The sequence below is a fragment of the Bos indicus genome, chromosome 8 (assembly GCF_029378745.1).
Source record: "Bos indicus isolate NIAB-ARS_2022 breed Sahiwal x Tharparkar chromosome 8, NIAB-ARS_B.indTharparkar_mat_pri_1.0, whole genome shotgun sequence".
In the NCBI taxonomy this organism is placed as follows: domain Eukaryota; kingdom Metazoa; phylum Chordata; class Mammalia; order Artiodactyla; family Bovidae; genus Bos; species Bos indicus.
Window position 1 is genome coordinate 94,528,712 of NC_091767.1, and position 24,004 is coordinate 94,552,715.

A 24,004-nucleotide genomic window follows, 5' to 3' on the forward strand; every position below is an offset into this window, starting at 1 on the left:
CAGGAATTCTGTCTTCTTCAACACTGTATCCCCAGAACTGTAAGAGTATCTGGTGCATGATAATGTTCAGTAAATATTTGTTATGTTATTGCAGAATGAGACTGAAGTGATTTTACAAGGACAATTTTAACTGGATACCTAACTTCACCAAAAGAATCCTCTGCTAACTACTAGCAGTGTCACTCTGGACAAGTTCCTTATTCTCTGAGCCGCAGTCTACTCCTATGTCAAATGGTACTATTTACCTCATAGGCCAGGTTCTGAGGATTAAATGAAATATCTGACAACACAGTAAAACACTTGAAAAGGGTAGCTAATCATCTCAAGGTTTTTCATATTCAATGTGCACATTAGCATTCCAGTTTCCAGAGCTTTTTTTAATCTGTAAATGTTTATATACAAAGAGGGTACACCCATGACAGTCCTTGTACTTTTGGTTGAATAAACAAAAGCTCCATTTTGCTGCCTTTGTGCTTCCTCAGTATCAAGGAAGCAATGACATTTTTATTAAATGGCTTAGCTACAGAGTAATTGTGGAGATCTCTGCAGCTTCATGATCATTAAGCAGAATAAGTTTACCTAAATCCTCTTAAACTGAATCATGAAAGTTCCAAACACCCTCTATTTTCAAGTAGTCCCCTTGATTCTCTTGTGATTAACAGGACATTTAGTCTTTTCTAAATTTCTGCTTTTGATCCAAGTATCCTCCCTTCTCCAAGCAAACACTTCTTACTTCTGTAATGACTTTATAAGCTTTAACAGTAGGTGGTGCTATGAATGCACGAAAATAAATTAGTATAGACCACAATAGAACCATCACAGGTTTATTTCGTGACTTATAACAACATAGAAATATGCCTTTTTTTAATACTTTCTATAAAGTTATTGACAATACAAAAATTTTTTTTCTTTTTTTTCTTTTAATGAAAATGATTTAACTTAGAAATCTATTGTGAAACTTTTGTCTAGTTTTGCAGTTCTCAGATATTCCAGTGCAAAAATAGATCCCATTACAGACAGCATAAAGTGCTTGGAATGAAGGGTCAATGATAAAGAAAAAGCACAAAAACATGGTTTAATCCTAGGGTATAAGAAGGGAGAACAGAATTCTTAAAACTTATGGAAGTATAAACATTCTATAAAAAGGGATGCAACAATTCTGAAGAGAATTAGAACAATATTTCTATAATACTATATTACTAGTAAATGGTAACAAGAGTAGAAATTAATATCTCAATGTCAAAGTGGTTCAATATAATATGACACATGGCTCTTTGGAAAAAACATTTTACCTGATATATACAACCACAAGAAGAAAACAGACAAATCCCTTTAGTCAATGATTACTATGCAGTGAATGTTGTGCAACATTTAATAGTCACAATGCATATGCCTTCAGTACAGATACTGAAATACAGTAGTTTAAGGTTTGGTTATTGGTTTTTTAACAATGACCTATGCTGGGTATCTGTATATAGAGGGCTTTGTTATTGTTTTCTTTTGTATTTTTTCATATTCACAGTTAATAAGGCTTCAGGTGTCCAAAAGAAGCAAAAGCAGAAATCTCTGAACACTTACAAAAAAATTTTTTTTGTTAAACTCACGTGGTTACATTTCCACAGGGATGATATAGAAATTTTACTTGACTGAGCAGAGTTGGTAAAAATCTCTACTATAATTAGGCTTACCCAGAAAAATTTTAAAGACTGCAATTTGGATATCTAATAGCAGTACTAATGAAGTAGATGAGTAGCTGTAGATTGTTTCTAGCTTAAGATAGCTTTTAAATCCATATTGAAATGTTGCATTTTTCAAAGTAGTTCACAGTATCTTTTGATTTTTTTTAATATGGCCTTGAAGTAGAATAATCGAAAAAAAGGAGCTGTTCATGGTTTTAATACAATACAGATTTAGGACATGATTCTGCTGAAATGGGGAATCTAGCAGAAGCTTAATTTTGGAAAATACTAAACAAGGAGAAACAATCATTCTATGAATTTTATATCATTAAAGACAGCATAAAATATGAGGTTAGGCCAATAATTATTGGGAAAATGTCTTTATTACTTGTTTATCATTTTAGAAAATATTGTCAATACTCTCTAACGGTCATTTTCTTTTCTCCAAGCAACAAGTCGCATGATAACATGCAGTAAATTTTAAAAGAAAAAATGTATACTTGGAATAGATCTGAAATCTTGTACTTTAGAATTAATACCTAATTTTTTAAAAGGAAAAGACATTAGTAATGATATTAAAAGATCAGTTTAACTTCAAACAGTATTTCTTTCATAATTTTGTTGTCTCAAGACAGATAACATTATTTTTAACAAGTATTTACTGACTATAAACAATTAAACTGACTTGGAAAAGTCTGAAATAATTTTCATGTGGGGGGGCATTTGCTTTTTTTTTTTTCCCGGGATAGTGACTGAAGAGAGAAAAAATTTGAGATTGTCAGAATGGGGTATCTGAGATTTTCAAAGCCAATATTCAAAGGTACTAAATGCCATAAGCACAAGTTTTATGTTATTCAACAAGTTTTGAAGCTAATCTTGTGACCCTATGACATAAGCTTTCTTGCCTTTTACATTGTTGTTATTTTCAAAAAGTGGGCTTCAATATTCTTTCAGTGGGTTCCCACAACCACAACAAAACCTGTATTTGTAAACCAGTTATCTGATGAACATGGCACAGGAAATCTACTGAAACTTAATTTCTCCCCACGCCATCCATCCATACTCACTCAGTTATAACATACACTCAAAGAATACTTGACTAATGAGCTTATACTAAAAGTATGCTTAACGATCTTAAAGATGCTTAAATATAATGTTGTCATAACATCTTGGCCATCATACTGTTTTCAAGTCACTAGGCATTAGTCAGATAATCCATTTGCAAACATACGTGAAAAATTAAAGCTAGCGAGGCAGTGTGGCCATACTCCTCTGTGCCACAGGGTTCTACAAAGAGGCCACTCTAAATTTTCAGAAGTCACTAATAGAACTTACAATTCCAAATAAGGTTAAAAGTACAAAGATTGTTCTCAAAATACAACTCCATATTTTCATATTCTAGATTAATTCAAAAAGCCAGAAATAATACTATGCTTGTGTCAAAGGACAAGATCTTGAGATGCACTGTACCATGTTAGTAGACAAGCAAGACAAATGGACACAGACTTCCCTTGATTCCAAATACATCATCTCTTTCATCACATGCCATGGCCTCCCCAGCTTGCAGCCCCAACAATGTCGTTGCTGATTCTTTGCTTCTTACCTGGATCTAAATATACTTAGAGTCCCAGAAAGATAATCTTAGAGACTCATGGTTCCAAGCAAGGGACAACAATGAAACCAAGTTTTGCTTTTGCATGTCATCATGCAGTTTGCATGTCACCATCACCAGAGCAGCTCAAAGAGGGAATCAAAGCAGGACTTTCCCCACACATGGCACTATTTCATCACCCGTATTTGATGATGTCAACAGACTGAGTAGCGCAGCTCTCACAAAAGTGTGCAAGGCATACCATGGTGCTTCAGGCTTTCTGAGAAACTTGGCACTAGTAATTCTGGCACACTCATTGCCAGCAGTGGCTATATCACCGGGAAGCCAGTCTCTTGGCATGGCATGGCATAATGAATGAGCATGTGCATGCCTTTGATTTTGAAAAATAATCACTGGCCATGATCACTTGATGAATTATTGTTGCAACCCCAGTAAAAATACAAAGGAACAAAAAAAGTATGTCAAACTCATATGTCCACTGGGTTCCATACTAGAGTTTCACATGAGTATAAGGTAATAAACTAAATTCAAGTCTTTTTCACTCGAGAGCCATATGAGACATAGGCTACAAAGGCACTGCCCTTGTAATGGAATTTTGTTTTCATTGCATTGAATTGCATTGCATTGAACAGTATCAGTACAGTATCCAGTTTACTTCTTCCCACAAAATCTTCTAGCTCTTTCCTCTGGAACACTTCACATGGTACAAAGGAAGGTCTAGTTTCTCCTTTCTTCCAGCCACCGTATATGGACAAGATTCTTCATACATAACTTTCTTTCACTTTCTCATCCTGCAGGAAAGATGTGAGGACTGCAACGTCCACTACTGTCTGGTTTTTGTGTAATGACAGGTCCTTTAAGTGGTCATCATCACTTTGGTCCTTGGCAAAGTTTACAAATACCTGTCAAAATAAAGACGGACCATTATAAACACCTCTAACTTGCGCTCTCTTTATTCAAGTTGCACTTTTCCCCATGTGGAAATTAGGCCACATAGAAGAATCTGAGATTGAATAAATAGATTAACTAGAAAACTTTGTGTAGGACGGAGAAAGGAATGATTGAAAAAGCATTAATCATTAAAAAAGTAAAAAACTGCCCTTATATATTGCCCCTCCAAATCAACCAACTGCTCGATCATCTATTTACTTTGACTCATACAGACATGATTAAAGGGAAGGGGGATGAAAACTAACATTTGCTGAATAGCTACTAAGGGCCAGGATCTCTTTTGTACCTGATGTCATTTAATTTAAATGGAATACTGTACTGGGCCTAATACCTGCCCATGGCAGATACTCAATAAATTGCAGTTTTTATGATTAGTATGACAATTAATTCTCATAATAACCCTATGAAATCAGTAGCATCATCTCCCTTTTCAGATTCAGGGAGGTTAGGTAAAAAGCATAACTAACAGTAGACAATCAGGAGTTCATGCTCAGATAATCTATACTGTTCTAGGGCCCATAATGAAGGGGGAGGAGTCCTCACCCTGAAAAGCAAATCTACTTTTGACACTCAAAGCTTACTTGGTCAAGTGTTGTCTGAGAGACAGAGTAGTCTTCTATGTGGAGTCGCTTTTTGCTCTGGGAAAGGATGCTGAAAATCCTGGCCAGGGAAGACAGTGAAGACGGAAGCTGGTACTGAAGCATGTTCCGGTGCTTCTCCTTCAGGACGCTTCCTGGAAAGGCGAGTTCAAAGAACTCCTGTACAGGCTTCAGGTCAGGGTTCGACCCTGCTATTCGTACAACTATTGTATAACCATCTCCAAACCTGAAAGCAGGAAAAAGAAAATCCTAAAAGCAGGGGAAAAAATTATCCTGAAAGCAGGCAAAAGAAAATCAAATTGAAGACTCTGGGGAAACTATCAAAAGAATACTTAACTCTTGGGTCCTGAAAGAGAAAGTGGTCCCTGCCAGACCCAGAAATCAGTTTCAGAGAAAAGGAACCAGTTGTCATATACTGAATAACCTATTCTATTTGAGCTGCCTTGCCGAGTGCTTTAGACATGACTTCATTTAATCCACACTTGGACCTGTGAAATGTTACGGAGAAACTGAAACCTAGAGAGTTGGTCACTTGCTCATGATACAAAACTCAGACGTGGTAGGGCTGGGGTGTGGACCCAACACCAGTCAAACCAACTGGTGTGTTTGACTCCAAAGTCTATGCTCCAACTTTACTGGCACGTATAAATCTTCCCATTATATCTCTATAACAAAACCAGAAAGTAGCTATTCCTAGAATACCGACTCTCAGAGAGGTTAAATAACTTGCCCAAGTGCATACAACCAGTAAAAGGCAAAGAGAGAATTTGCACACAGCTCTGCTGGACTTCAAAGTCCTCATTCTTTGCCCTACACCATTTTGTTCAGTTTATTCCCTTGGTTTTAGAACCACCATGTATACATTCACAAAAGAATAAATACACAATTTCTCATTATGTGGAATCCCAAAGAAATTGTCTTTGTTACCTATTTTTCAGATGTTGAACACTGCCAAGACACCTGAACCGCCCGTTGACCATAATGGCCATCCTAGTGCAGAGAGCTTCACATTCTTCCATACTGTGGGGACACAGAATGAGGTTTAGTCCGAGAAAGATGCTCCTGTAACCATCAGAACATCACCATGACATCTGGCGTTTCAGAGAAACAGATTCTTAGCTTCCTAGAGTATAACTGCATCCTGCTAGAAATTTCATGAAGATGTAGGGGAAATAATGCTCACTGCCATGTCGTTTACAATTGTGAAGAAGCTGAGAATGATCCAAGTGTCTACACAGAAGAGGAACAGTTAGGTAAATTAGGGTATATGCTAATGGAATACTATTCACTAATAGCTATAAGAAATGATGACACATCTCAACTAAACAGACTTGGAATACTGTTCTCAATATTGTTAAGTGAAAAAGAACTTGGTATATATGCCAAAGCTTGCATTTTTGTTTGTAAAAAACATATACACTGTGTATAGATTTGCAGAGGAAAACTTTGCAAAGATATATTGCCCAGTGATAATAATAGTTGTCTCCTGGTGATACATCAGGTGATCATAATTTTTTTTTTCTTTGCCTTTCTGTGTTTTCTGTTCTTACACAGTGATCATATATACTACTTGGAAAAGCTAAAAATTATACAACAACGAAGTCAAGCCGACTCTTCACTACAGACCTGTGAGAGGTAAGCACTACTGATCTCCCTTCCTTGATGATACTTAGGGCACAATTCCACAGGAAGCGCCGGGCTTTAGGGTCCATGCCTGTGGTTGGTTCATCCTGTAAACAGAACAGAATAAGTCTTATTATGTGTTGGAAAAAAATCAAAGATAGGTTTGGTCTTAAATGCAGAAGCATTTTAGAAATAGCCTAAGATTTAACTTACCATTCTATTTATTTCCTGATGGATCAAAAAACCAGACCTTACATAAAAGCATATTTCATACTTGTTTTTAACCAGTTCACTTTTGTAACTGTCACTGAAGTAGAAAACTCAAATTTAATTTTGGTGAAATTAAATTTCTCCAAATAAACAGAAAGGAAAAGGGAAAAGTCATTTAGTTTCAATCATCTTTTCATGACTGAAAAGCATATACTAAAAATTATTTTTGTCTGAAATGCTACTGAAGTCAGTTCAAAAATTGAATAATTTTTTTTTTTTATTCTAGTTCACTCTGGCTTAGCCTGTTATACTCTACTTGCTGGTCTTCAGTTCCGTTCAGTTCAGTCACTATTTGTGTCTGACTCTTTGTGACCCCATGGACTGCAGCATGCCAGGCTTCCCTGTTCATCACCAGCGCCCGGAGCTTCCTCAAACTCATGCCCATTGAGTTGGTGATGCCATCCAAAGATCTCATCCTCTGTCGTCCTCTTCTCCTCCTGTCTTCAATCTTTCCTAGCATCAGGGTATTTTCTAGAGTCACTTCTTCACATCAGGTGGCCAAAGTATTGGAGTTTCAGCTTCAGCATCAGTCCTTCCAATGAATATTCAGGACTGATTTCCTTTAGGATTGAGTGGTTTGATCTCCTGGAAGTCCAAGGGGACTCTCAAGTGTCTTTTTCAACACCACTGTTTAAAAGCATCAATTCTTCAGCACTCTGTTTTGTTTATAGTCCAACTCTCACATTCATACTTGACTACTGGAAAAACCATAGCTTTGACTAGATGGACCTTTGTCAGCAAAGTAATGTCTCTGCTTTTTAATATGCTGTCTAAGTTGGTCATAGATTTTCTTCCAAGGAGCAAGAATCTTTTAATTTCATGGCTGCAGTCACCATCTGCAGTGATTTTAGAGCCCCCCCGAAAAAAGTCTGTCAGTGTCTCCATTGTTTCCCCATCTATTTGCCATGAAGTGATGGGATCGGATGCCATGATCTTAGACTTGCTGCTCTTAGAGAAACAAATTCTAAATCTAAACACTCTGGATAACTTTAAAGCCTCAGTCCAAGGCTTCTTCCTGTAATAACTTCAGTGCCCTTCTCCTCTACAGAAGAAAAAGGTCAAAGGCCACTGTTGGTCTGATCTTCTGTTTTCCATTTATCCATATTTAAGGAACTATGACCCAAAGGTGCTACTTAGGAATCCTGAAGCTGTAACAACATTCTCCATCTCCAGAGGATGAACACATAGATGGCATACAGAATGGTCCAAAGAAAGTTAAATCCTACACCCAGCCTCAGTAACAGCTGTTGGGATTCTCCATGCTGGAGAAACAAGGTCCCTGGAGTATCTCCCTCTCTGGAACATCTGAGGGTAAGGCAGATACACCCCATGTGTGTTATGAAGAGGGACGGGGAGCTTCCCTCTGGTTCTCTGAGGCTATTCCTCATCGGGTGAGGTGGGGCTTGCCATTGCCAAGCCAGTCATGCACATCCTGGACATCCAGGACTTTAGAATAGAGATGCTTTCCATTCAGGCCAGAACAGGGTTTTCCATTCAGTCACACTCACCAGAAACACCACTGGAGGCCCACCAATCAAAGCCATGGCTGTTGAGAGCTTGCGCTTATTGCCTCCACTGTAGTTCCCAGCATATTTTTCTCCATACTTCACAAGGCCCAGTTTCCGAATCGCCCACTCGCCAACCTAAGAGTGATAAAAAAGCGCCATTTGGTAATTTTATCATGCTTTCTTACACTTGCGTGTGAGAACTCTTTCACTGAGCAGGACCAGATTCTATACAATCATGACCTGGACAGTGCCTGCAGCACAGGGAGCAGCACTCCCTCTCTGCCCTCCAGAGTAAGCCTGATCTCCCATACCTACCCCACCGCCGCAACTTCCCCCTTTGAAAGGAGCTGCAAAGAGCCAGCACTTCCTGTCGCTGCGTCCTTAAGGATGAACAGCCTGAAGCCAATGGCCATGTGTGAAGGTCACAGCCAAAAGGCAGGCTGTCAGGATGCCAAAGGAGGCAGGCTGGCTTTCCGGTGCCCACAGTACCTTGCCTACTTCTTTCTCTGGGACTCCTCTCAAAAGGGCAAAGAACTCCACGTGTTCTCTTCCAGTCAGCAGCTCTGTGATGGCATCAAACTGAGGGCAATAGCCCATGTTCTGATGGACTTCATGGATGTCTGATAAGATACTGCAAAGAAAAGCAAAACTGGTCAGGCTTTTAAGCATCTTGGTACTCTGGTCAGACCATCTTGCCTAACATTCTATTCAGTGTGCTTGTGCGTGACAAACAGACCAGTGAGCACACTTGCTTCTAGCTTCAAGGAACAGCCTTTCTGCCCTCAGGATGCCAGCCCCTCCTGGAAGTCAGGGTTCCTGCCTCCATCCTGCCTAGTCCTTTCCCCTGGTTCCCCCAACACCTCAATCTGCAAGCTTGGTCCCATTTCAGAATTCCCAAGTCCACCCCAACTGCGGCGCTATCTATATCAACGATCTTAGTCACGCTATCCAGGGGCTTTAACAGGAAGTGTCCATTCCTGACTTAATTCTGTGGCCCAGTCATATGCACCATGTGCTCTGTTGCGTCATTTAAGCCAGAGGAGGCCCAGCAATTTGGGTGACTTCCCTCTGCTTTTTGCTGCCTATACACTGACTTGGCCACAGCAGGATCCAAACCCCATAGTACTGCTAAATATTCAATGCAGAAACTCCCCTGCTTTTGAAGGTTTTCATGAGAACCTGATGACAACAAAAAATGTACCTACAGATACAATTTTACATATACTGGTGGGGGCAGCTTTTAGGCCCCATGAAGCCAATCTAGGGTTAAGGATCCCTGATGTAGGAGGAAGCTCAGTGTCACATCCAGTCTGATGGCTGCACTTCAGTCACCTCTGGAGAGCCATGGGTTCAGCCTGTCAGCAGTATTCATTCCTCTCTGCACATCAGTTAGTAGGCCCAGGTCCAATGTTTTCCAGAATTGAAGTGCTCACAGACCCTGTGCCTAGACCTCACAGCTACACTGCCCATACCAGTCTTCAGAACCAGGCAATGTGATGAACCTTAGTTTGGACCAGTTATTGCTACTATTGCTATATACCCCAGGAGCCTGGTACTAGAAACAAACCTGGGGAAGCATGTATGTAGCCTCAGGCCTGCTATTCTAGAAATTCTGTTCTCTTAAACCGCCTTTACACTGTTACTAAAACAAATGTAAGATGCAGAGAAAAGTCATGAGTACATTAAGTTCCTTGATGTTTTCAATTTTATTGGCTAGGAGCCCTTTGTCCAAATTGTGATCCATCCCCCATTTGTACATTATAAAATAAATTGAGTGGGTCACAACTAGTATCATTAAGACGGCATGGCAGAGAGTGGAGTAAGAAATACTGAATGCACTACAAGCAGTAAGAGTAGGGAGTATTTTACCAAATTATTTAAGCTGTATGCCCGTTTACATGTTTTTGTGCATTTACTTGACTGAGAGGTAAAATGTATTTGCTATTATAGGACATGATCAAAAAGTCTGAAAGCCACAGATTTGTACCATTTCTCCATATAAAAAGCCCAGAGAAGTTCCACATATTTAGAACGCTCGAGGGTTTCACTTTCAAAGTTGCCCAGCAGGACCATACTGTAGGCATACTTTAGTCCTTAAGATCAGACTGCTCAGAGATCTCTGCATTCTCAAGTAATAGCCCAGTGGTAGCATCCATTGTTGCTATGAACTTTAGCGGGCAGTTTCACAAGTATATAACCTTTTATCTTGATGAAACAATCAAAATGAATACAAGGACATACTTAGTGAAAAACAGAAACAAATATCCAACAATTAAGGAACTGGTGAAATAAATGCCCAACAATAAGGACATAGTGAAATAAACTACAGGTGCATGTACATAGAGGCATTTTATGCAGCAATGTAAAATTCTACATCTTAGAATATGTAACCCACTGGGAAAAAGTCATCATACAGTCACTAGCAACAAAAAACTAATTTAAAAATCTAGATCTAATATAATCTCAATTTTATAATGTATTTATATGTGTATATAAAATAGAGATTTGGGTTGATGGGAATGTTGTAAAATTGTATTGTGATAACGGTTGTACAACTCTGCATATTGCCTAAAAGTCACTGAATTGTACTCTTAAAACGAGCAAACTGTATGGTACATAACTTATACCTGAATAAATCTGTTAAAAAAAATAAAGTGAGACTAAAAGGAAATGCAAATAGTTGTTATCTGTAGGTACTGGAATTATGGATTTTTATTTTCTTCTTTACAGTTTACTATATTTCAACATTTTTAGAAACTATACAGTGCTGTTATATCAACAAAATCACAATATATTCATTTAAATAAAGTTTAAAAAAGTCTTTGTGGCAAAATGCAGACTTGTTTTCTCACCTATTTTTGTTAAGGAAAGCATCTCCTCTGGTAACAGTGGTATCTCCCGTTAACATCTTGAAAGTTGATGATTTCCCAGCTCCATTAACACCCAGAAGTCCAAAGCACTGAAAATGATTGGATCAGTAATATTAGCAAACTACTAAAAATCTGAATATAAATGACTCATAAATAGTCACGTCAGCTTCATTTTTATGTAACATGATCCTAAAATGTCACTCTTAATGAAGAGTAAAATATTTTCCAGGTTTTCAGAAGTCATATCGATGTTTAATCATACATTTTATAGTGGAATCATTTTAAATGTGGATGTGTTTGTAAATATTCTTTGAGTTGTTGGGTTAAAGCCAAAGTTAATGAGTAAAAAAGAGTAATGAAAGCCAACAAGTCAAATTTCACCATCGAATCTAGCTAAAGGGCATACAAGAATACAAACATAAATAAAGAGAAAATCTTTTTTAAAATCTATTTGAATTCATTATCATCTTGAATGGATCATAAAATCACTTTCTAGATGAACATACTTTTCTTAAATTGTCTGAGATTATCCAAAATTGTTGATACACGGGGCCACTAGTTTTGATATATGCATGCGTGCGTGCTTAGTCACTTCAGTCATGTCCGACTCTCTGCAACCCCATGGACCATGGCCCGCCAGGCTCCTCTGTCCATGGGATTCTCCAGGCAAGAATACTGGAGTGGGTTGCCATTTCCTTCTCATCTGATATATGGGGCCCTCAAACTTTCAATGACTGACTGCTACACATAGCTATAAATGGAGTAGCCTTTTTAAATCACTTTTAACTTCTTACAGACATTGTTGCTTGACTGGAGTAGAGACAGTCTGAATTAATAGGGGCAAACACAATGTAGGTAAAGTGCCTTTACCTCACCAGGAGGAATGCCAACGCAGATCCTGTCAACAGCAGGTTTCCTCTTTCTTCTGTATACCTGCAACCAGCACAATGCAAAGAGTCATGAGCTGCAGTGACTCATGGCTAGCCCAGGCAACTGTGGGAGAGGGAATTGTGACCTAAACACACCACGAAATTCAACTCATTGATAAGACTAAATCAGATACTTGATGTGCCAAAGCCTTGGTCTGTCTCTGTGGCAACTGGCTTTTGAATAACCCTGATGCTCAAAATATAAATGAATTTCTTTGTATTTTTTTAATCAAATATCAGACTTTAAAAAATATATTTGTCATTAACATCTACATAATTTTTATTTAATATAAAGACATTGCAGATATTTTTAAAATTAAATTCTATGGGATAAAAATTTGTTATCAAAACACTGCAAATATTGAACATATTACAAAAAAGTGAATTGTTGTTGTTATGGCACCTAGAAAGGGTGGAAATAGATCCTCCTTTTAATCAATGGGGATTTACCAGCTTTTTTGAAATTCAAAATCAATCATTTATTCTCCCAACTTCAGCTTTGACTCGATATACAATATTAGATGTTTTAATAACTAACACATAAATGTAAGCATGAAGAACAAACATACTCAAGAATGAGAATTCACTTTACAATTATTCTCAGTAGGATTTCTTTAATTAGAGAAGTCTCCATGGTGTATTTTAAGTAAAATTAAATTGACAGAAACTTGGTATAGATGCACATTTTAGGAAGCATGCTCCTTTTATTAAGTGAGTCAGCAAAATGCTAGTTTCTAACATATAAAGCTGAAAAAATTGAAGGCAAGTTGTAGCCTGTCTTCACTGTCTCACCTTAGTCAACTCCTTGATTTCCAAGATGTCATTCTGTCCTCCACCATCAAGAATTCTCTGTCTTTCCCTCTTCACATCTTCATCCTCATCATTCAGAGGAGGAAGCTTTGCCTTTACAGGTCTTAGGAGGAAGAAAATTAAGAAGAAGAAAAAAATCAACCTTTGAAGTTATTTTATAAGTCCAAGACCCAGTTTCTACATCAGTCCTATAAAATCCTCACTCCAGCATTGTCAGTACTGTTGGTCAGGGGATGCCCACATTGGGAGAATCAGTTTGATTATCTGCTTTGAGTTCAAGTCAACCCAACCACCAGTGAGTGTTTCCCTGTGCTCCGTCCACTGTGACCCTCAACCAGGTGCTCAGTGAGTTCTGCAAGAAAGCTCACCTGGGCCTGATGAAGAATCGGTACTGGATCAGCACAGTGATGAGGAAGAACACCACTCCTTCCACAGCCATGGCAAAGAGATTCCGTCCCACTAAGTCCCAAGACAGTGGTGAGACAAAGCGGTTCTCCCCTGGACACAGTGCAGATATCCAATCAGAATGGAGGCACCAAAGACCAAAGCCCTTGCTCAAATTCAGGCTCAAATTTACCTATGTTTTGAATCCAGGTCTCCTGCATTGCAAGCGGATTCTTTACAAGCTGACCCACAAGGGATGCCCAAGAATATTGGAGTGGGTAGCCTATCCCTTCTCCAGCAGATCTTCCCAACCCAGGAATTGAACCAGGGTCTTCTGTATTGCAGGCAGGTTCTTTACCAACTGAGCTACCAGGGAAGCCTGTTTCTACAAATGTTTATCACCCATGATAGGGATCTGATCATGGCACACATGGTAAAGAAACCACCTGCGAATGCAGGAGATGTAAGAGACACGGGTTCAATCCCTGGGTCAGGAAGATCCCCTGGAGCAGGGCATGGCAACCCACTCCAGTATTCTTGCCTGGAGAATCCCATAGACAGAGGAGCCTTGTGGGCTATAGACATAGACATGCAAAGAGTCAGACACGACTGAAGCCACTTGGTATAAGGACGAAAAAATAAAGGAGTCATCAGTTTCCAAGTCTGACTTAGGGTAAGGTTTTAGGGAAGCATACTGCAATGCAGTATCAATCAGAATTTCAAAGTCAACATGTATTAGATCTGTAACTTCATCTAAGAAATCTAATGCTTCCTTTTGAATGAGACATGCCAAAAATTCTTTGTGAAAAGACAAGCAATTCAGGGTAATTTTTAGGGTCAGTATTTTAACAAATTATTAGCTTCATTAAGAAAGATTAGAAAGCACATTAAAAGATGCTCCTTTCAGTAGCATATAATGTAATCTAGGGGTTTCCCTGGCGGCTCAGACGGTAAAGAATAGCCTGCAATGCAGAAGACCTGGATTTGCCCCTGGGTTGGGAAGATCCCCTGGAGGAGGACATGGCAACCTACTCCAGAATTCTTGCCTGGAGAATCCCCATGGACAGAGGAGCCTGGTGGGCTACTGTCCATGGGGTTGCAAAGAGTCAGACAGGACTGAGCGACTAAGCACAGCACAATGTAAGCTAGTAACTCAATTCACCTCATTTTATATAAATATTCCTTAAATTCCTTATATATCTCCTTTGTACCTCCAAGCTTAAAAAAATAGTCCCTCTTCTATGCCCATTAAATAACATGGCCCACCTAACTATATGAGCAAGTCGATAAAGAATAGTAATGTGGGCACAGGAGAGAGATTTTTAAAGACTCTAAAGGTAGAAGGAGCTGCAGTAAATTATCTTTTTATAGACTGTATAAAAGGTAATATATGACCCCATCTGCACGTCCATGATTTTCCTAATAGAGCCAAAGTTTGCATCTTTCCTTTTGATTCTCTGGCCTGTACCTAATTCTCAGAGCTGTGGTTTGATTTTTCCAATGACTTTGACAAACCCCACCAGTGGTATCAGGCACTGGGTCCAAGCTAAAACCAGTATTTTCCCTACCTCCAAAACCATGTTCTCACCTTTCAGACAAAAGGCTGCATCAGACAAGACCCAAGCCACAACCAACTGTGCCGACATGAGCCCTATCAGCGGAGGGAGGTCCTAGGCCCAATCACCAGCCTTTTTCCAAAATAAAGGCCAAAGTCTCAAGACCCATAAAAACTCCCATCCCTATTAAAACATCCTGTAGCCACTGCTGTCACTCACCAAACCTTTCCAAGGCATCAGCCATTGCCTGGTTTTTCACCATGTCAATGAGCCCCCGTCCCAGGCAAAAATGTGGGAAGATCAAGAACACTGACTTCAGGATATCATTGATGTTATTCAGCTTCTAAAAAAAATAAGAGACAGACTGTATGTCTTTTGTGACTCAGGCTAAAAATTGACCAAGGTCTAAAACATAAGAGTGAAGAAAAAGTTTGATTCCTTGAGGTCAAACTGAATCTTTGATTCAGATACCAATAAACAGCAGCAGCCATAACTAATGATATATAATGTAGCAAAATTTTTGCTCTTTAGAAAATTTGGAATAATGTTACAAGTACGGGAGGAAAATGAGCAAAGTTTAGAAATATGATTGCATTTAATCAAAAGCAAATCCAACACAAAACATTTGCTTAGCATTTTAAAAGCAAACTGCTCATGTTTGGGTCAATATATTTCGGTTTCAGGATTTTGTTGGAATTTAAATAATTCTTCTCAAATACATCAATCCAGCAATGGCCAAATACCTAACAACTAAGTAAGCTGCTAAGTGCTGGATGCACTGGGCTAGGGTATAGGAGAGATAAAGATGAATAAGAAACAGTCTCTACTCTGAAGAAAAGACATATGGAAACAGGAAATTACTACATAATTGGATGTGTTGTCCTGGAGGCATGAACTGTGTGAGCTTTGGAAGCACAGAGAAGAGAGAGTACCTGCTATACGGCAGGTAAGCAAAACTTCAGGTTGAAGCTTAGTTTTGACAGAATTGGGTGGTAGCTCACATTGTTGGTGAGGAGCTCCAACAACAGAGTGGCCACACTGCCACTGATGAAGAGGTCACACTGGTGAGGACCATGTGGGCTGGGCTGGGGATCCTGAAACAGGCCTATGGGACTACGGAGGGTTTAAGGAACCATTCGAAGGAACCAGTCGAAGCCTACCAGGTTGGGAAAGGGTGTGGTGGGGACTGTCCAGGAAGGATTACACACCTCTGAAAGGCCTTGTGGGTTAAGTTAAGGTGTCTGGACAAAAGCAATGACAACAGGAGTGGACAGGAAACCTTGTTTGAGAGAATCTGTAATTGAAGGAACTGGCAAGGTCACCAACTGACTGTGGGAGAAATAAGCAAAAGCAAAGCATATAAATAGCTCTAATACTGCCAGCTGGGGTGACTGGGGGGATGGTAATGCCATCCAGTGTGACAGGAATGGCAAGAGAAATACTGGGTTCTGAGGGAAAGATGACTGGGATGTGACCAGTCTAGGGTATCTTTCAGTTAATCTAAACGGAGCCACCCAATGGGCAAGTGAGACTGTGGGGCAAGAGTTCAGTGGAGGAGTCAGGGCTTAAGGCACAGATCTGAGAGAGAACAACGTGAGACACTGAGAGGTGGTGGTAAAAGCTTCCAGAATGAACAACATCACCCAGAGACAGTACCTACAGTGGAAAACAAGATGGCAGAGGACCAAATATTGGAGAAAGCAACATTTAAACAGAAAGGAGTATAAAAGAACTTGTCAAAAGAAACAGAAAGATTTGATCAGAGACACATAAGGAAAAGGAGAAGCAAGAGATGCTCTGCAAACCCAGGAAAGACAGACTGCAAAAGTTCAGACTGGTCCATGCGGTCAACGCCACAGGCAAGTAGAATACAATCATGGTAACTACTATCCTCTGGCTCCAGATATGGTCATCCCAGCATCTCTTTCCCCCGAACTCACATTGTTGGTGAAGAGCTCCAGTACAAACGTGGCCACACTGCCATTGATGCCGATGAAGAGGTTCACGCTGGTGAGGACCACGTAGGCTGTGCTGGGGATCTTGAACACAAAGGAGGCTGGGTACATGAGAGGTGTGATGGACCACCTGGTGAGGCACAAAGACACATGTTGGGTGTCCTCCACCGTCTTTCTGACAGAGGATTCCCTATGCCCCATCCAGAGGTGCCTTACCCATACAGCAAAAGTAGAAGAGCGAGCACAGGCAGGTTGGTGGAGGACACATAGGACTTCTGCTGGAAGCAGATGAAGATGATAATGACCAGCGTGGCAGGAACCACGTAGTTGCACTAAAAGTGAAACAAGGAAACCAAGGTCACCCCTAAGTCAAAGACACAGCACATCTCAAGTCTTCACCATCACTGGACAAGAAAGGGCAGATAAGCATATGGAAGAATAACTCTGAATTAATGAAGCCACAAAAACTATTAATCAAAATACCGGACAGCACATTTTGACAAGCCTTTTACCCCCGGCTGATTTTATAAACTGCATGTCCTTTCTGTCTTTCCAACAGATAAGCCAAGGTGTCACGCTCAGTAAACTTACTGAAGGATGGATTCGCAGTCAGAGTAATTTCAATTTCACAGGCAGCAAGTAAGCTGCCATTACTCTTCCCGAAGATGATTGTGTCTGTTTCATCATTAATGCTATATTACAGTCTGCCCAAGTTCAAGCTCTCTTGTAATCTATTTATGAGATAAGCACTTATAACATCAATGTCAGGACAGTTTCATCACACCAAGACTAATTTTAAAGTCTGTCCTGACAGTGTCTCAAGCATTAAAATGCAGAAATAAAGACTTGGCCACAAGACAATTACAGGAATTCACAGCTGGCAGAGCAGAGCACAGGCAGGGAGGTAGCAGTGGGCTTGCCAGCTGTTAGGAGAATTTGTAGCTTCAGACAGCAGGGCTCTGTGCCTCAGTCCCATCCTACTCAACTGTGTTTTTCAACAACTTAGATGAAGACACGCTTACAGCAAATTTCAGAGGTTCTACAGCAGGGAGAGATGGATAATATACAGGAAGATAATAGTGTTCCTGAGTCAGGGACTTGATCTTTCATCTCTGAATCTGTGATGCCTGGCAGAGTTAGATACAGTGACCAGTCAGTATGTATGCGCTTACTCAATAAAGCAATCATTGGATTAAGACAAAAAACAAAACAAATGGACATCCCGTAAAATTCAGTTTAACAGGGAAAAAGTTTTATATGTGCTTTAAAAAACCTTTATGTTTATAAATAAAGCTATACATAAAGGTTGAAAAAAGTCAACTGCATTAGTAAACAGTGAAAAAGACCCCATTTAACAATACCTATGAAGCAGAGGTTTCAGTTCTCTACAAGTTGCCAAAAAGACCACACTACTTCCAAAATGCAATATCCTTGGGCTGAGGAAGAGGAGTACGGGATAAAGATCAATTGCCTCTAGACCCGTAACCATTTGGATGACAGACTGATTATAAGGCCAATTCTAGGCTTTGTTCTTCAAAGAGCACATTAACACTACGGAGTATGGGCCACAGAGAGGCAATCAGGTCAGAGAGTGACAAGTCTGAAAGGCTTGCTATAACCAACACAGACATCATTATCATCACTCACACTTCTACAGTGCTTTAGAGATTACAAAGTGTGTTCTCATATATCATCTTATCTGGGGAAGATTTAGGTTAAATGATAGGTGTCTTCAAATATTTGAGGGTATAGCCAATGGGAGAAGAATTAAATTTTCTGTGTGACCTACAATTAATGGAACTCATAGGGAGATATATTTCAACTCTGCTTTATAAAAATAATTTGCACTTCAGAATTCTTTGACATCCTCCATATTGGCTCAAACAGAAGCATTATATTACAGCTGACATGAAAACAGATTTGCAATGGACGGATCAGCTTCCAGTAAAACAGAAGATGTTTTCAAATGACAGATTGAGTTCCTGGTAAGACAAAGAATATCCTGACTCTGGAGGTTAAAAATCTATCAGACAAGTTAGAGGCACTGACTTAGAGCTCTGACTGAGAGTGTTCCACCTCAGTTCTTTAAAAGGTTGTCACTTAGGGAATGAGGTGGTGGTGGTATCCGTTGCAGTCCCTTTGGACTGATTTTCTCTGGTGTAAGACCAGCTGTGTGCTGAAGGTCATGTTTGGTGACATGAAAGTGTACAACTGTGCCTGCCTTATCCTCTTTCATTCATCTTTGATTAGCTAGAACATTTCCTGGTGAAGGCCAGAAGCCCTTCCATCCATCCAATCTAGAGCCCTGATGGAGGTTTTTGAAGCAGCAGCAGACGGGTGGTCTTACCATGTCCCAGACAAAATTGGAGAGCCAGTAGATGACAGGCTTCACTCCACTGATGAACTGCAGGTGCTTCGCTTTGCTGACGCGCTCCTGGATCAGGAACACGACAAAGCTGGCCGGGACAAAGGACATCGCGAAGATGACACAGATGGACACGAGGACGTCCACGGATGTGGTCATCCTGAAAAAGACAGTGCAGCTGAGGGCACAATCAGAGCACACATGTGCACACATGCACGCACATGCACGCGCACGCACACACACACGAATGTCTGAAGCATACACACACACACACACACACGAATGTCTGAAGCATACCCCAGGAAAAAGATCTGTTCACCACATATATTTCATTCAGGGGTAAAGATGATTATTTTCAAGCAAAAAAAAAAATCTTGATAATTCAAATGCAAAACTGCTTCTACTGAGGTCAAAGAGAGTCCACAGCCAAAACAAAACTATTAAAGGAAGTCTAAGAGTGGCCTAATAACATTCACTTTGTTCTACTATTCTTGATCTTTTATGACAAACAAGCTATAAATTTTCACACATAAGGGAGTAGTGTAGCTTGAAAACTAAATAAAGCAGAAATATTAGTGTGAAACTATTCAAACAACAATTTGTGGCTGTAAATGAGTTTGACAACAAAAGAGCATGGCATATCAATCTAACACAAAAATTCCATCAGATCCTTATTATAAGAAAAATAGCCTTATAAGCCCATTAAATGGGATACAATATAAATTATTTCTTTGTATAAATTTCATATAAGCTTAGTATAAAGATCCTAGTGACATACATTGATAGTCCATACAAGTGAACCAGAAACTATAACTGTGCCATAGTCCATAAACAAGAAAGGAACCTAACATGTATTGAATATCAACCTTGTGCTGAAGGCCGGACTTGTCCATTTACATGAAATGCCTCACTTAATAGCATATATCTAGAAAGTTTAAAAAACCAGACTTAAACCCAGATCTCTGATTTCAAAGGCTATACACTCTGAACAAGATCATACTGGCTTTAACTCCATACACACATACACACACTTATACACGCATACATGCTGTCTCTCTCTCTCCCTCTCCAGGAATTAATAAACACACAAGCTAATAAAAGTGTGTTTCACTAAGTTTAAAAATAGTTGTTTCGAAACAAACGAAATTGATTTTTTAATTAAACATTAAGAGTGAGTTAAAATATTTTAGAATCATATTAACAATTTAACTTACTTTAAATGAATTCACTAAATGTACTAATGGCTTTAATATATCAGAGGCATCTATCTTGTGTAGTTTAATCTCTACCCAGCCAACTCATAAACTGATCATTTTTTGTCCAGAGCCTGGACCAACCCAGACATACATAACGTACCTACTTCCCCAGCTGTTACTCTACAACCAGCTTCACACTTCTCTCCCCTGCACCACAATTCCCCCAACACCCTCCCCTCTCCCAAATCAGACACAGCGACACTTACAGAGCCACTTCTGAGAGCTGCTGCTTGGTGAGGTTCAGCGGGTGATTGAAAGCAGTAATCCCATACTGGCTGGGGTTCGCTCCCTTCTGCAGATTGGCCCGGAGAATGGCATTGTTGATGACATTCAAGAAAGAGCTGATGGCGTGCCAGCCCTTGTTGTTGAACCACACCTGAAATAAAACATACCAGATGCAAAGTACTGCTCCTAACCTCTGTTCCCGAAGGCAGGTGCACACACACAAAACATGCACATAAACTCCAGAAATTTCTGTCACACCCAAAGACAAAACATGATCAGAGAACATGGTAAAGAGGCAGGGTGTGCCCAGCACTGACCGTGAGGTCAGGCAATATGCTGACTTTCTTTAATGTATTTAATCTTCACCAAAGCTTTGAGGTAGACATGGTTATTGCCTCCATTTTATAGATTAGGAAACTGAGGCTTAAACAGGTTAAGTATCTCAGTCATGTTCAAAATGGTTGCCCTAGTGTGACTAGCAGCAAAGCAAGTTCTTTTTACAGCCTTACCGATAAAGTTACTAGACTTTTCTGTCATGAATCAACATTATCACGAGCTGACACTTCACAGCAACACAGGAATTATTGTTCATTAAGCCACTGGAACAAAGAACTTTACCTTGACGTTATTTTTTGTGTCCAGTCCTGTCATGAACCTTCCCAAGCTGCTGAGAAATCGGTCTGCAGAACTGTCCTATGAACAACAAAAAGCTGCCTGAGCTGGGATGGTTCACAGAGGAGGAGCAACAGGAAGTCTGGAGGTTGTGGACAACGGGACAACCTTGTGAAGGGAAACACGGCTACTGCCCCATTCACTAAAATGCAACTTGAACCCTCTAAATAATAACTGGCTCCTGAAAAATAAGTGACTGGAAATCTAAAGCACTGATGTTGCCACGAGTCATAGGTCTTAAAGGAACCAGAGGGAAACCCTGTGATTCAAAGTCCCAAGAGGCAGATGTCAGTCTGTAACTGGTGGTAAGGGCTCTTCACCATGTTCCCTTAACATCACCTGAAGGCCCCCAGCTATAAACATGTAGATGCATCAGATATGGGGTCTGTGCCTCAAGGGACAGATTCTAGGACAATCCCTGCTGTCTGTGACCCTGGAATTCATATCATCTGACTTCCAGTTCCCACTTAGAAATGGGAAACTTGGGATACAGATAAAGAAAATGAATGTTTATCAAGTCCTAAAACTAGCTGCCGGTTTAAAGAAAGTGATTCATTTCCTGTTTAACCAATGATTGTTTTAGAAAAGTATGTTTGATGCCCAGTTTCTCTGTTCACTGGCTATACTTAAGTTATTCTGAGAGATCTAAAATCTCTGAACTTGCTTTTTTTCTCAAGCATTTTTTTTTTGTTTTGTTTTGGCTGCATTGGGTCTTACTTCCCTGACCAGGCACCCTGCATTGGAAGTGCAGAGTCTTAACCACTGGACCACCAGGGAAGTCCCTGCACTTTCAAATAGTAAGTACATACTGAGTGACTCAGTCTTGGCTGACCCATGATCTCTATGATCGGTGATGGTTTTGTTCTTGAAAATCTTAAACAATAAGCTACCAGGTGATCAGATCTACGTGTCAACTACTCCCATGTACCAGCAACTCAATTTCTGTCTGACATGTCTTAGGATGGGTACTGTACCTTGACCACCTTCAAGTGTTTCTTCATTTGCTTGATGGCATCATTAACTTCTTCACTCTGAGGAAGTGACTGAGAATTACTGGCACCCAGGGAAAATCCACCGTACCTAAAAGAATAGCCTGACATTAAAACACAGGCAGTGTGTGGCCCACTGTCACTCAGCAGCAGACACTGCCTGAGGATGTAATGTTCAATTAGAGGAACTGTATGTTCAAAGTAGGACCAAAATAGGACTCAGAGAAAGTTTCACCTTGGTCTCCTCTAATGGATCCTGGCAATCTCTTAACTCTTATACAGCTTCTGCCCAAGTTGGAGGGACCTGGGTCTGATTATACACAGAATGAGACATCTGAGATGTTGAGGAAATAATGCTCATTCATCTCACAGATGCTCCTCCCACCTCTGGTGGCTCAGGCCTGAACATGAGTCTCAAGGCAAGCAGATGGGGAGTCTGGATGAGAGGGAAGACATTGGCCAGAGAGGCCAGGGAGGGCTTATAGATGGGCTGTGGCCCTTTCATAACAGGAGAACCACAGAAGGTTCTGCATCCACTCTACTCAGTTATTCAGTAGGTCCTAGCTCTTGGGAAAAAAGGAAAAGAAGAAAGGTGGGAGATAGGGTCAAAAAACAAAGTTCTGAGGCAGCCATGTAAGGCTCTCATTTCTCATGAGTAATAATGGGCTTCAAGGATGCTTCCTTCGTTTTTTTCCCCAGTCCCATCTGCTTCTTCAAAACTCAGAGGGATACGGGCAGGGGTGGTGGTGGAGGGTGGAGAGGAGAGAGCCTGACTGCAGCAGAGGAGAAAATGATTCTTACTTTTCTGATGGAATTCTGGTCTTATTTCCTAACAGAAACATTGTTATTTTAAAAAACTCAGAAGGATAAATGAGTTGAAATGCAATGAACATAGATGGTTTTGAAGCCTCCTATTTCATCTAAGACCTTCTTGGTTATTACAAAGACCTGAAAAATAGTTCTTAAGCCCCTAGGTCTCCTAGGAATCTGATTTGATAATTTTAATTAGCATAGGTTTTTCCCTCACATCGTGCTTCCTGTCAAATCCCTAGAGACCCACAAGGAACTTCTAAATCTCCTCAAGGAAATCAATATGCGAAAATTCCAAAGGCCTCTGAAGTGGCAGCTGGGCACTGAGCTAAGAGCAAAACCACCCCTAAACCAACAGCTTCCCAGGGTCCAAGAAAACTGCATCAAAATCATCCTCATGAGCTTTAGGAGTCAAGGAAGCAAAAAGAAAAGCACAGAGGAGTCAACTTACCTAAACTCGTTCACCCAGATCTTGTTCTTTAAGCTGTAGTGAGGGCCAAAGACAAAGAAACCAGAAATCAGTCCAAAGAAACATTGATCCTTTTCCTGATCATACAAAAGTTAGAAATATCTACCTGGGGATACAACAAAGGGACAGAAATAACTCTACAATCAGGCTGGTGTGGTAGGGTTTTGCCACTGGAAAGAAGCCCTAATCAGCATGTCTTTTCTTCTCCCCATATTAAAACCTTATTATTTTTATGAAGGTCATGCCTTGTATTAAAACAATTAAAAAACCAACAAAGACGTGATCAAACTACAAAGTTTTTAAATTCAAAAATAATAGTTCAATTATGGCTAACATATGGAGAGATTATGCTTCTTTCTTGGAAACTAACAGTAACTGTCATTCAAGCATACCCTTGTTATTAAAAGTCACTAGAACTCCCAACTTAGGGGACCAAATATAACCAAGCTGATGGGAAGGAAGCTAGGACAAA

At 40.0% G+C, this 24,004-nt stretch overlaps 1 protein-coding gene across 3 annotated transcripts in view; it reads right to left on the reverse strand.

The window, feature by feature from the left end:
- Positions 1 to 808: 808 nt before the first annotated feature.
- ABCA1 (ATP binding cassette subfamily A member 1) overlaps positions 809 to 24,004 on the reverse strand; it is a 137,593-nt gene continuing 114,397 nt past the window's right edge. For all 3 annotated transcript variants that reach the window (XM_019966667.2, XM_019966669.2, XM_019966668.2), the window contains exons 33-50: positions 23,515 to 23,547; positions 22,239 to 22,344; positions 21,211 to 21,285; positions 20,574 to 20,743; positions 19,094 to 19,271; positions 16,963 to 17,078; positions 16,732 to 16,876; positions 15,011 to 15,134; positions 13,220 to 13,349; positions 12,834 to 12,954; positions 11,983 to 12,045; positions 11,095 to 11,201; positions 8,732 to 8,873; positions 8,243 to 8,377; positions 6,468 to 6,571; positions 5,769 to 5,861; positions 4,824 to 5,067; positions 809 to 4,193 (exon numbers count right to left, since the gene is read on the reverse strand). In XM_019966667.2, the coding sequence (XP_019822226.2) occupies positions 4,053 to 4,193; positions 4,824 to 5,067; positions 5,769 to 5,861; positions 6,468 to 6,571; positions 8,243 to 8,377; positions 8,732 to 8,873; positions 11,095 to 11,201; positions 11,983 to 12,045; positions 12,834 to 12,954; positions 13,220 to 13,349; positions 15,011 to 15,134; positions 16,732 to 16,876; positions 16,963 to 17,078; positions 19,094 to 19,271; positions 20,574 to 20,743; positions 21,211 to 21,285; positions 22,239 to 22,344; positions 23,515 to 23,547 (2,227 nt within the window). In that variant the 3' untranslated portion in view covers positions 809 to 4,052. The remainder of the gene's footprint in view (positions 4,194 to 4,823; positions 5,068 to 5,768; positions 5,862 to 6,467; positions 6,572 to 8,242; positions 8,378 to 8,731; positions 8,874 to 11,094; positions 11,202 to 11,982; positions 12,046 to 12,833; positions 12,955 to 13,219; positions 13,350 to 15,010; positions 15,135 to 16,731; positions 16,877 to 16,962; positions 17,079 to 19,093; positions 19,272 to 20,573; positions 20,744 to 21,210; positions 21,286 to 22,238; positions 22,345 to 23,514; positions 23,548 to 24,004) is intronic.